At 60.6% G+C, this 12,714-nt stretch overlaps 1 protein-coding gene across 9 annotated transcripts in view; it reads right to left on the bottom strand.

Annotated features, from left to right (window-relative positions):
- IKZF4 (IKAROS family zinc finger 4) overlaps nt 1–12,714 on the bottom strand; it is a 74,099-nt gene that overhangs the window by 58,086 nt on the left and 3,299 nt on the right. For 2 of the 9 annotated variants that reach the window (XM_073319411.1, XM_073319419.1), the window contains exons 1-3: nt 8,193–10,119; nt 5,945–6,011; nt 4,822–4,984 (exon numbers count right to left, since the gene is read on the bottom strand). In XM_073319411.1, coding sequence (XP_073175512.1) covers nt 4,822–4,984; nt 5,945–6,000 — 219 coding nt within the window. In that variant the 5' untranslated portion in view covers nt 6,001–6,011; nt 8,193–10,119. The other 7 variants (XM_073319421.1, XM_073319413.1, XM_073319416.1 and 4 more) reach the window with 7 other exon arrangements.

Below are 12,714 nucleotides of genomic sequence, written 5' to 3'. Positions count from 1 at the left end.
GCAGATCGAGGGTCATGTTCTCACCAATGTAGAAATATTCACATACTTGGCAGCACCATCAGCCCGGACGGTGGAACAAGCCAGGACATCCGGAACAAAAATCAATAAAGCCAGGAACACCTTCAGGAGCTTAAATACAGTCTGGAAATTATCAAAATACAACAGCAAAACCAAACTCAAGATTTATCAGAGCTGCGTACTCTCAACGCTACTCAATAGTGCAGAAAGCTGGGAATGAGAAAGTCGGACACCGTCTTCATTCCACACAACCGGCCACAGAAAAATCCTCTGTATCTTTTGGCCTAGAACAATTTCACACCAAGATCTATTGACACTGTGCAGCCAAGAGGATCTGAGCCCCATCACTGCCAGGAGGCGTTGGAGATGGATCCGTCACGTGATTCCATCCCCAGAGCAGCAATGAGACGGACACCTGAAGGCAAGTGAAAACAAGGCCGCCCGAAAACAACCTGGCGAAGAGCTGTGGAAGCCGAGCTGAAAATCTGGGGCAGAGCTGGGGAACCATTGAGAGACTTGCCAGAAGCAGACAGGAGCGGAGGAGGTTCGTCGCTGCCCTAAATGCCAGAGGAGTAATAGGAACATGATGATGATAGCTGTCAAAACTGACCATTTATCCCTACCCTTTGTTTCCTATTGTTTAACCTGTTTCTGACCTTCGAGAGGACCTTCCCTCTTATCCCGTGACTCCTTACTTTGCTTAAGACCCAGTAGTGAGGGACTTTGGCAAAGGCCTTCTGAAAGTTCAAGTACACTGGATCAACACATTTGTTGACCCCCTCAAAGAATTCTAGTAGATTGGTGAGGCATGATTTCCCTTTACCAAACCACGTTCATCTTGCTCTCTGGTCATTCTGTTCTTTACGATAGTTTCAACCAATTTGCCAGGTACTGATGTTCGACTTACCGGCCTGTAATTGCCAGGATCACTGCTGGAGCCTTTTTAAAAAGATCCGCATCACATTAGCTCCCCTCCAGGCGACTGGTCCAGAGGCTGACTTCAGTGATTGATCACATACCCTGGTTAGTAGTTCTGAGGCAGCTGGGCCACAGAGAATGGGGGACGAGGCACCAAAATCACAACCCCCAGGAGGCACGTGGGTGGGATTAATGCGGAACTAACCTGCAACGAACCATTTCAGTAGAGCTCGACAAACCAGACAGGTCACAGTCAGGTCTGCCTCAGAGTAAAGATTTTATTTAAACATTTTCTCAACAGAAAAAAAACCTGAAATTTTCCTGGGGAAAAGTTTCACTTTGGGGGAAGCCACACATCCTGGTGGAGAATTCCTGGCCAGCATACAGCTTATGGCTTTTAACATACCTGCAGACTGACCAGCCAAGGGAGCCACTGACCACAGCACAGGGGGACATTTATGTAGCATCTTCCTAGTGGGGGATCAGAGGAAAGTCCCCTCACCCGCCTCTCGATCCCAGCCCCTGAGGAAGATGGCACCAGCAGAGCCAGGCTGGGCAGATTGGCTGTGGTGGTTTGATCTGTTTAGAAATTGGATCATTCCCCGGCCCAGGACATGAGCTCGTCAGACTCATGCTCAGCTCCTGCTGCGAGGAGAACACAGAGCAGGTGCCCCGGACTTCCACCCCCGGACTTTTAACCTCAGCCTGACCCCAGGCAATGGTTAACCCTGGAAAGCCTTGGTGGGCAGCCAGCTGGCCTGTAAATTAACAAGACGAGTCCATAACCCAGCACAATCTTTATGACCGCCTGCATCTGACACTTCCCATGGGGGGAGCCCAGCAACGAGGAAGGGCCCAGGCTGAGACGCAGTGGATAGGTTGGCGAACAGGCCAGCGACGTGGCAGGAGGGCGCTGGGCCATGCTGGGGCAGCGCCAGGGGGCAGAGGATGAAGAGGCTCTGAACCAGAAGGCACAGGCTGGCGCAGAGGGGGCCCAGAGCACTAAGGGCAGGTGAGGAGAAGGGGGCGGCAGCCAGCAGGGAAAGGGCGGGGGGTGGATTTTACGCTGGGTTAATGGGGGGACGTGGGCAGGAATAACAGCACTAGCGGGAGAACTGGGCGCTGCCGTCCTGGCCCGGGCCTGGAACAGCTTTCTCCCCGTGCCCCTGCCAGCCTGCCCCAGCCCGCTCCGGGGGCCACCTGCCTCCAGGGATAACCACCATCCCCGCAGCCCGGTCCAGGCTGGGGCTCCCCGTCGGGGCTGCCAGCAGAGGGGCCGTGTGGGGCCAGCTGGAATGGTATTTCAGTGCCAAGGACCCACTCCCCTGTCCTTGTGGGAAGTAGGCTGAGACCCACCAAACTCATCTCACAAAGGGCCGCAGCCCCTGGCTTACTAGCCCACTCTGTCCCCCCGCCTCCTCCCTGAGGGTCACTGCTCAGCTCTGCCTGCCCATCAGACCCCTCCAGAGAGGGAATCGTTCCTAAGCCAGGCCCCCAGGAAGGGAGCCCTGGAGAAGCGGGGGGGCAGGGGAGAGCTGCCCCTGAATCGGCCTCTCCAAGCTCCCCCTGGGGCTGGGTGGATCCGTTTCAGGGACTCCCTCCCTGACTTGGCCACCCATCTCTATCCATCCGGAGACAGAGGGCGCTGCGGGGGAGGGCGGGGGGGCTGCATGTCTCCCCTGTGCTTCTCCCCCCCGTTAATCCTCAGCCACGGTGACGCGGACGTGGTGCCAGGCGTTGCTCAGCACTCCCCGCAGGTTCCAGATGGGCTCCACCGTGTCGGGCTGCACGTTGTAGCTGGTGTCCACGGCCTTGCAGACGATGTCCAGCTCCGTGTGGTCGGGGGGCACAGGGGCCGTGAGCCGCCACAGGCGCCATGCCCAGGCCCGGCCTGGCCGCTGCTCCTCGCCCATCAGCTCGGCCACGTGCCACGTCCGGCCGCCATCCAGCGAGACGTCCACGCGGACCACGCCGCGCCCGCCCCCGCTCCAGGCGTAGCCCTTGACCGTCAGCTCCCTGGGTGGGACGGTGGCGCCTGGCGCGGGGTCTGTGATGGCCGACTGGACGGGCAGCTCCTGGATGGCGGGGGCCGTGGTGAAATCCACCGTGTCCCAGTCCACGGCGGGCGAGAACCCCTTGTAGTCATTCTGCTGCCAGTGGCTCGGGCTCTCCTCCCGGCTCACAGAGACCCGGCCCAGCCACTTGACGTTGCGGGCGCCCACCACGCCTGGTACCACCACCCGCAGCGGGTAGCCGTGGTCCTGCGGCAACTCCTCGCCGTTCATCTCGTAGGCCAGCAGCACCTCGGCCCCGCGGCCCATGGCCGCACGGTAGGGGATGGAGGCGCCGTAGGCTGCCCCGCTCAGGTCCTTATCCAGGCCCTCGAAGCAGACGTGACGCTCCCCGGCCTCCTCGTCCTCCTCCGTGTAACCGGCGTGCGCCAGGACGTCCCGGAGCCGGACGCCGCCCCAGCGGGCCGTGCTGATGGCCGCCACGCCCCACTCCAGCCCCTTCACCTGCCGGACGCGGCTCATCTCCGAGCGGCGGTTCCCGGCACACTGCAGGGTGACCGTCACCTCGTGCTTGGGAAACCGGTGCTTGAGCTCCGGCAGCGAGAACACCAGCACCCGGCCCCCCGGCCCCTCCACCTCCAGCCGATAGCGGGCGGGGTCCACGGCCGGCACCGGCAGATGGTTGCGCTTGAAGAAGAGCTGGTTAGGCGTCAGGTAGTTCTCGGTCAGCAGCTCAGCCGGCGGCTCCGCGTTGAAGGGCTTGAGGCTGTTGACTTTGAGGGCAGGGTGCCGAGGGGGGTCCCCGGAGTAGGGGTCCCCCTGGGCGGGCTGGCTCGGCTCCTCGGGGCTCAGCTCCCCCACCTTGTAGCCCCGCAGGATCTCCAGCACGTGCTCCTGGCTGTGCACGGCGTACATGGCCCAGAACGGCTCCAGGGCGCCCCCCGCTGCCAGCAGGATCTTGCTCTTGCCCCCCGGGTGCAGCTCCACGAAGTCGGTGATGTCAAAGACCTCGCTTCCGTAGGTCACCCAGACCCGTTCGGCCAGGCTGCGGTGCCGCCCCACCTCCTGGCGGGTGAACACGGGGTACGGCGCCCCGGGCACGGCCACAGCGTTCGGCTCGGCCTCTGACGCCTGCAGAGAGATGGGCTCACGAGTGCGGCCGCCAACGTCCACCACAGGCCTCTGAGGGCCCGGCCCCCCACCCGCCTCGGGGGAATGGGACTCAGAGGGGGAAGGGACGCACTGCAGGCTATGCAGCACATCAGGGGCAGAACTGGGAGTGGGACTAGGAGTCCTGGCTCCCAGCTCTAACCACTGGATCCCACGCCCCTCCCAGAGCCAGTGACAGAACCCAGGAGTCCTGGCTCCCAGCTCTAACCACTGGATCCCACGCCCCTCCCAGTGACAGAACCCAGGAGTTCTGGCTCCCAGCTCTAACCATTAGATCCCACACCCCTCCCAGTGACAGAACCCAGGAGTTCTGGCTCCCAGCTCTAACCACTGGATCCCACGCCCCTCCCAGAGACAGAACCCAGGAGTCCTGCTCCCAGCTCTAACCACTGGATCCCATGCCCCACCCAGAGTCAGAGACAAAACCCAGGAGTTCTGGCTCCCAACTCTAACCACTAGATCCCACACCCCTCCCAGAGCTGGGGAGAGAACCCAGGAGTCCTGGTTCCCAGCCCTCCCACTCTAACCACTAGACCATGCCTCCTTCCCCACCTTTGTGCCCTGAGGCAGAGAGCTGAGCACCAGTACCCACTGCCTCCCCACCTGCTGCTTCCGCGCCTCCCCCCAGCACGGGCCCCTCCCACTCCACGGAGGCTCCGGGGAGCCACCGACCCCATGATGCTGGTCCCAGCTCCTTTCTCACCTGTCTGCGGTGATCTCCATAGGCCAGGCCAGCGCCCAGGCCCAGCAGAGCACCCACGGCCATGACCTTCCATCTCTGGCTGCCGTCACCAGCTCTCCAGGTGCCGTAAGTGCGGGAGGGGGTGCAGACTTGGGGGTGGGACCTCCAGGCCACAGCTGCCAACCTGGGGGAGAAACCAGGACTTCAGTGAGGGCAAAAATCCCTCAGCAACCTCCCTGGGATCTACAGGACACCCAGGGTGCAAGCCCATCACCAGTCCTGCTTGCTTGCCAACTATCCCAAATCTACTGGCTGTGCAGCAGGGGGTGCTCTCTAGGGGGCCCTAGGGGGTGCTGTGCTGAGCAAGGTGGGGCTCAGCAAGGGGTGCTCTCCCCCTTCCCCGGCCCACTTCCAACCCAGCTAATTACATTCTGCCTCTCTAAAGTAATACCTGCCAGACTCGGGAGTCCTGTTCCCCTCCTTTGCTAGGCCACCATTGCTGTGCGGCTGTTAAGCAACTGCCGCTTGCCACCCCAGAGGTGGCTGCATTTCAGCCTCCAGCCACCGGGCTCCCTCTGGTGTGAGCTGTTCCTTTGAGAGCTGCTTTCGGCAGCTGGTCCATGGACTCCTTCCCAGTCCAGAACCCGGTGGAACATTAACCCAGTGTTCCTCCCCCACAGGTCTGACAAAATTACCAGCCATAGAGCCATACCAGATGAAACACTCCTGCTCTCGGGCTCGGGCTCCCCTGGGGCTGAGAACTGTCTGCAGGGGGACCGCAGAGATTAGATTAGATCCCAGATCAGATTAAAGCCCCTGGGTGATTTTGCAAAATCCTGGCAAGGTGTCAAAGCAGCAGCTGTCCTAAAGAGAATCCCAAAGGAAGTTCACTCCAGTTCCCTCCCCTGCTTTTTTCTTTGTGATCCTAGGGGCCGCAGGTCAGGACTGAGGTTCACCAGCGGAGCTGCAGGGGAGCCCAGGGCTGGGCTAGCAGGGGGCTGGGGAGTGAGGGGCACCGGCAGAGCTGTGGGAGGCAAGGAACTGGGCTAGCAGGGGGCTGCAGGGCAGGATCGAGGTTCACCAGCAGAGCGGTGTTGGGGGGCCCAGGGCTGGAGCAGCAGGGGAGCTGTAATGCCTCTCATACCTAGGTGTTCTCTGGAGGCCCCAGGGTCCTCTCATGATGGGTCTGAGCAGCAGCATCTCTGCCAGACCTGTGCAGGGAGCGAAAGAACAAGAGATAAATGACCTCGTCTGCAACCCACAAACCCCTGAGATGCCCAAACAAGCAAGGCAGGAACAGTCCTGGGGGGGTGAGGGGGGGGACGAGGGGCACACGCAGCAGCTTCCTCCTCCCAGGGCAGGTATCCCAGATCCCACAGCAATGAGCACACCTCTGCTGGGGGTCCCAGCTCAAACCGGAGACCAGCCACCAGGAGCCATGTCCGAGCCACAGTTCCCAGATCAGTCAGCAAAGGGATCGGGGCAGGACGCGGCTGGCTTGGCCGATCCTCCCGCCCCCACCGGAGAAGCTGTCCGCAAAGCCGAACCACCATTCAGGAAGGCGGGACATTGATCCAGCGGCTGGAATGGGCAGCCGAGCCCTGCTCCAGCTTGGCAGAGTTCCTGGCTTCAGTCCTGCCAGCGCCAGCCTCTCAGGCCGTGTTTCCCTGGAGCGTTCAGGCCTCGTTTTCCCGGAGGGATTACCCAGCAGTATCTCTTCCTTCTATTCTAAACCCCCAGGGTAGGGGCCACAGCACAGCCCAGACCAACTGCGTGTCCGGATTTAAACCCACCCCCCCCCCCCAGCCCCTAACCTCGTGTTCAAACAGCTCCCGGGGGCGAACGCACGGGATCTTTGTCGGGATGGGGATGAGGCAGGTGGACAAGTCAACACCCAGTTCTGGGCATCCGGCACCACGGGATTCAGCTGACTTAGGAACCTGCCTAAACTCCTGGATGCAGCCGCCCCGGCCCATTGGGATCTAATCACTGAGACGGAGATTTCTTTGCATCGGATCTACGAACTGGATGAAAGAGAAACTGGGCTGCAGCCAGGGGCTTGGGTCGGCCAGAGTCAGAGCAAGCTTGGCCCGCAGGGAAAATAACCGCTAAAGAGTCACCAAATGCAAATCAGCTCCCAGGACGTGGGGGCCAGGCTGGGGAAGGAGGGAACAGGAGCACAGAGGAATTTGGACCAGATCAACCCAGAAAGAACTTCTTACTCCATCTGCCCCAGGCCACACACAGTCACCCCCTCCCGGAACCATCCCCACAAACACACCTGCCCCCATCAGCCAGCTGGGGGGTGTTTCTGCCACCTCCTGCAGCCCCCCCAAACACTTGGGGACCAGGCTCCCCATACAACTGGGCACTGCACATGGAGAAAGAAGGGGAGGCCCAACATGGCCCAAATCCCTATCCAGACCCTGCCAGGGGGAGCCCAGAACAGGTGGGAGAGGGGAACAATGTACAGACTCTGCCCCCAAATGCTCCTTAGCGCCCACCAGGCAAGGAGCAATGTACAGGCAGAGCACCATGGAGTCCCAGAACACCGCCCCCAGCCAGTCTCCCCCACAGAGCGCCCTGCCCCCCAGGGCAGCCCCCTATGCACCCCACAGAGCACCCTGCCCCCAGGCAGCCCCCCTCGCACCCCACAGAGCGCCCTGCCCCCATTGCAATCCTCCATGCACCCTACAGCCCCCAGGGCACCCCACACTGCAACACTCCATGCACCCCACAGAGCGCCCTGCCCCCAGGCAGCCCCCCTCGCACCCCACAGAGCGCCCTGCCCCCATTGCAATCCTCCATGCACCCTACAGCCCCCAGGGCACCCCACACTGCAACACTCCATGCACCCCACAGAGCACCCTGCCCCCAGGCAGCCCCCCTCGCACCCCACAGAGCGCCCTGCCCCCATTGCAATCCTCCATGCACCCTACAGCCCCCAGGGCACCCCACACTGCAACACTCCATGCACCCCACAGAGCACCCTGCCCCCAGGCAGCCCCCCTCGCACCCCACAGAGCGCCCTGCCCCCAGGCAGCCCCCCTCGCACCCCACAGAGCGCCCTGCCCCCATTGCAATCCTCCATGCACCCTACAGCCCCCAGGGCACCCCACACTGCAACACTCCATGCACCCCACAGAGCACCCTGCCCCCAGGCAGCCCCCCTCGCACCCCACAGAGCACCCTGCCCCCAGGGCAACCCTCCATACACCCCACTGCCCCCAAGGCAACCCCCACTGCAACCCTCCATACACCCCACAGGGCCCCCCCCACTGCAACCCTCCATGCACCCCACAGAGCGCCCCGCCCCCAGGGCAACCCTCCATGCACCCCACAGCCCCCAGGGCAACCCCTCCACGCGCCCCCAGCGCACCCCCGTCACCCACCTATGACCACGGCGCGCGGGGGAAGAAACGTCACCGCGCTCCGTAACCAGCCCCCTGCCCTGAGCCTGCGCCTTTAAGGCCGGGGACGGGCGTGTCCTCGGGGAGTGACGTCAGGGGTGGAGCCGAACCCCGCCCCCTGGGGCGGGGCAGCGGCGATTTAAAGGGCCAGAGGCCGCGCGCAGCCGCGGGGGGCGGGGCCTGCCCCAGGAGCAGCACGTGCCTGCTGGTTCCCACGCAGGGGGCGAGGGCGGGCGCCAGCCGCCCTGACCCCGGGGGTGACGTGGCTGCAGTGAGGGAGGGTGGGATTTGGGGGTGCGGGGGGGCTCGTCAGGGCACCTGCAAACTCACCTGGGACCCCTCCCCCTCCCCACAGCTCATTGGGGCACCAGGGCAAAACCCAGCCGCCAGCGATTCACGGGGTAAGGCCCGGCCTGGCCGCGCTAGGGCCAGGGTGCAGCTCTGGCTCCCCGCCCGGGCTGGGGCAGTACCGTAAATTACACGCGGTTCCTCGCCCCTGGCAGCAGCCCGGGGCTCCTGGCTACAGGAGGGAGCGGAGGCCACAGTAGGGGGGTACCATCTTTCCACCACGAAATACACAGCCACTTACCTTAACCTACAGCCTAATCCGCCCACTGCTCCCAGCCCCGGGGGCTGCTCCTGGCTGTGAATTGAATGCAGGAGTTTGCCCTGGGCTAAGGTCCTGGGACACCACTCCAACAGCCCCAAGAAACTCACAGGCCCTGCCCCGGAGGGGGGAGGGGGGGTTCGGTCACAGGCATACAGCTTGTGGAAAGGCTCTACAGTAGCCCTGGCTGCTAAGCAGCAGACCAAGGGAGGAAGGGCTCCACCCTATAGCTGTTCTGCATGGCCCAGCTCAGTACGTTAGAGCAGCCCTGAGACTGCTCTAATTTCCACTGGGAACCAGCCCAGTCTCCGTACAGCTCCAGACCAGAAGTGCAAAGGTGGCAAAAATCTACCCTTGTCCCCCAGCCCCAAGCGCAAAACCAGAGTAAGTGAGACTCCGTCCTGCGATCCTGAATTCGCTCCAGAGCAAGCCGAGGTGAGGGGTGGTATTGGAGGGAGCTAGCTCCGTGGCCCTCTTCAGCCTTAGCAGAGGCAGGGTGTGGGGAGGGGAGGGGTGCTTGTTAGTGCCAGTTGTAAGGACACATTTTGCTGCGTAGACACAACCCCTGGAAACCAGAGACAGACCCACTCGGACACGAAACAGGAGCAAATTCTGGCAAGTGCCCCCAGCAGCTGACTTTGAACCCATGACCTTTCAGTGCAAGACTCCATCAGCCATCTCTCCCAGGGCCATACCCCTGCCAGCCCAATTCAAACCCAGGAACCCACTCGGCAGCTGGCAAGGGGCAGCAATTCCCCCTTTCAGACCCAGCCGTATGTGTGTGGAGGGGTGCAGCTACCCTACAACCAGCCAGCTCATGCCCTGGGAAACCTCCCCCCCGGCCCACACACCCAGGCAGCTCAGCCCCTCCCTATGAATGGCTTCTTCAGCCAGAGGAAAGTCTTAATCCATGGAGAAGTGGGGGGAAGCAGGTAGCTGCATAGGGCCAGCAACAGGCCATTGAGCAGAACTAGCCTTCTGCGGGTCCCTCGCCCTGCCCAAGATCTAGGCAGGGCCCAGCCTTGGCCAGCCCACAGTGCCAGAGAACATTTATCACTGTGGACCAGCATGGCTGAGAGCTGGGAAGGAGCAGATTCTATTTCCCACCTCCCCCGTTCTCCAAACTCCCCGGCCCCTGGCACACGCAGGAAGAGAAGAGCAGCAAGGTGCCACCTTGCCCAGTTTGTCAAATGCCAAGTGTACCATGCCTCAGCCCCTTCTGAGGGGGCAGACTGGGGCCTATGCTCATTACCATGCGTGGGAGTTCGCACAAAGCCATTGCACCTCCCCCTGCCCCCTCCCCATGCTGAGCCCCTCCCTCCTGGCATCAGCCTCGGGAGAACCAGCCAGGCAGAAGTGTGTTCATGATGAACAGGGAAGAGGCGCTCTGCCCTCAGGTAGTGCCAGGGGCTTGCCCCACAGTGCATCTCAGCCCCTGCCCAGGACGAGCTGTCAGGGTTACTTCCCCACTCTGGGGTACAGATGTGGGGACCCGCCTGCAAGACCCCCTAAGCTTATTTTTACCCGCTTAGATGAAAAAGTTTCCCAAGGCACAAATTCCATCTTGCCCTTGAACAGTACGCTGCCACCACCAAGTGATTTAGACAAAGAATCAGGGAAAGGCCCACTTGGCGTTCCTGTTCCCCCAAAATATCCCCCCAAACCCCTTCACCCCCTTTCCTGGGGAGGCTGGAGAATAATATCCTAACCAATTGGTTACAAAGTGAACACAGACCCAAACCCCTGGATCTTTGGACACTGAAAAGAAAAAAAAGAGAAAAAAAAATCAATCCGTTCTTAAAAGAAGAATTTTATTTAAAATTAAAAAAAAAAAAAAAAAGGTAAAAATCCCCTCTGTAAAGTCAGGTGGGAAGAGAACTTTACAGGGTAACAAAAGATGCACAAAACACAGAGGAACCCCTCCCCCCCCCCGAGCCTTAGCTTCAAAGTTACAACAAAACAGGGATAAGCCTCCCTCCAGCAAAGGGAAGATTCACAAGCTGTGAAATCAAAGATAAACTAATCTCCCTTACCTGGCTGTACTTACAATTTCTGTAATAGGAGAGACTGGCTCAGAAGGGTTTGGAGGACATGGACTGATGTCCAGTCCCGCTTAATCCCAGGAGCGAACACACACAGAAACACAGAACCCAAACCAAAGCCTCTCCTCGCCCCCATGCAGCCGACCAAAGCTTATGCTCCAATACGCCTGTTCGTCTCTAAGGTGCCACAGGACTCATGTCTCCGAGGAGCAGCCGTGTTAGTCTGTATCCGTAAAGAGAACAGGAGGACTTGTGGCGCCTTAGAGACTAACCCATTTATTTGAGCGTAAGCTCACTTCATCAGATGCTCACGAAAGCTTACGCTCAAATAAATGGGTTAGTCTCTAAGGTGCCGCAAGTCCTCCTGTTCTTCTTACAGGACTCTTGGCTGCTTTTCCAGATCTGGGCTAACACGGCTCCCCTCTGATGCAGATTTGAAAGTATCTTTTGTCCGCATTGGTTCCTTTGGTCAGGTGCCAACCAGGTTATTTGAGCTTCTGAACCCCTTGCAGGTAAGGAGGAATTTTATGCTACCCTTAGCTGTATATTTATGACACGAGCCCTTAAGGCCAGTGCCAAGGCTGCCAGGCAGGAGGCCACTTGGTACCAATCACGCCCAGTAGGAACTGGGCTGAACCAGCCTCAGGCCAGCCCATGGACACACAGGACTTCCCCCCGCTTCCGACCTGGACTTGCCCCAGCCGCAGAGAAATCACAGTCTCCCTCGCCTAGGACCCAATCTGACCCCTCCTGTCACTTGTTGATTTAACTCTGCACCTGTGGATGGTGACATCAGCCCAGCTCTTAGCAGGCGGGGGCAGAGAGGCAACCCCGCTGTGCCATGCATTCACACTCCTGGCTCCTCCTGGTCACAAGAGGCGTTAGGAACAGAGACTGCTAGAGCCGAGGAAAGAGGTTGCTCAGGCCACTTGACCACCTGGAGCCTGAAGCAGCTGGTGCCCAGACAGACAGACACCCAGTCCCATCCACTTGGGCCTTCAACTTGCGTCTCTCAGCTCCCGAGAAGCACGTCCGTAGCCCGACCTGGCTGCAGGCTAGAGGTGGTTTCCTGCCAGTCACACTCCCTCAGTGGGAGTATCAGGTGGCCTGACTGAAACCCCTTGTCTATCACCCCCCAGAGGGGGGCAACCCACCTGTGCTCACTGGGCATGGTGGGATTCTGCCCCAGCCCAGGAATTCACATCAAAGCAAGTGCAGGTGGGTGCTGGGGAGCTGGGCTCAGGCTGGCCCTGTTTGGGAGCGGGGGGGGGCATGTGACACTCAACCCCCTCCAACAGGCACCTTGATAAATCCGGTGACACCCCTAAGCTGGTGCCAGGCCAGGCCCTGCCAGTCATGAGCTTTGGCTTACAGGCTGCTCAACTGCACCCTCTGCTGACCAGCCAGGCAAAGGACAAGCCTAAGCCCCCAACTACAGCCTTGTGCTCCAGGCACCCTCCTCCAGAGAGGGCTGGGGGCGAGAGCAGCTCTGCAATAGCCGTAGGGGATCTGCACCCTGCTGTGCTCAGTACCCCAGGATCAGAGCCCGGCCTGGGCTGGGGGAGCTGGGCACACAGGCAAGGGAACTGCCTTCGGGGTACCCAGGATCATTCCAGTTTGCCTCAATGGCTGGTCACGAGCACAGACCCTGCGGGCGTGAAGGGGAGGCCCAGCACAGGTGAGTTAAAATCTCAGCTGTTCCCCCCCTTCGGTCCCTGGGGTCCGTGGATGGGGCTGACAGGCAGTAGATTTTCACAAGTCTACTGCCCGGCTGGCTGCGGGTTCAGAAACAATTCCTTTGCTCCCCTGATCTGACCCCACAGGAGCCAGGAGGAGAGCGGGTTCTCTCCGGGAT

The sequence above is a fragment of the Lepidochelys kempii genome, chromosome 20 (genome assembly GCF_965140265.1).
Source record: "Lepidochelys kempii isolate rLepKem1 chromosome 20, rLepKem1.hap2, whole genome shotgun sequence".
Lineage (NCBI taxonomy): Eukaryota > Metazoa > Chordata > Testudines > Cheloniidae > Lepidochelys > Lepidochelys kempii.
Note: the sequence above shows the minus strand (reverse complement) of the source record. Positions and strands in the feature narration are given on the sequence as shown.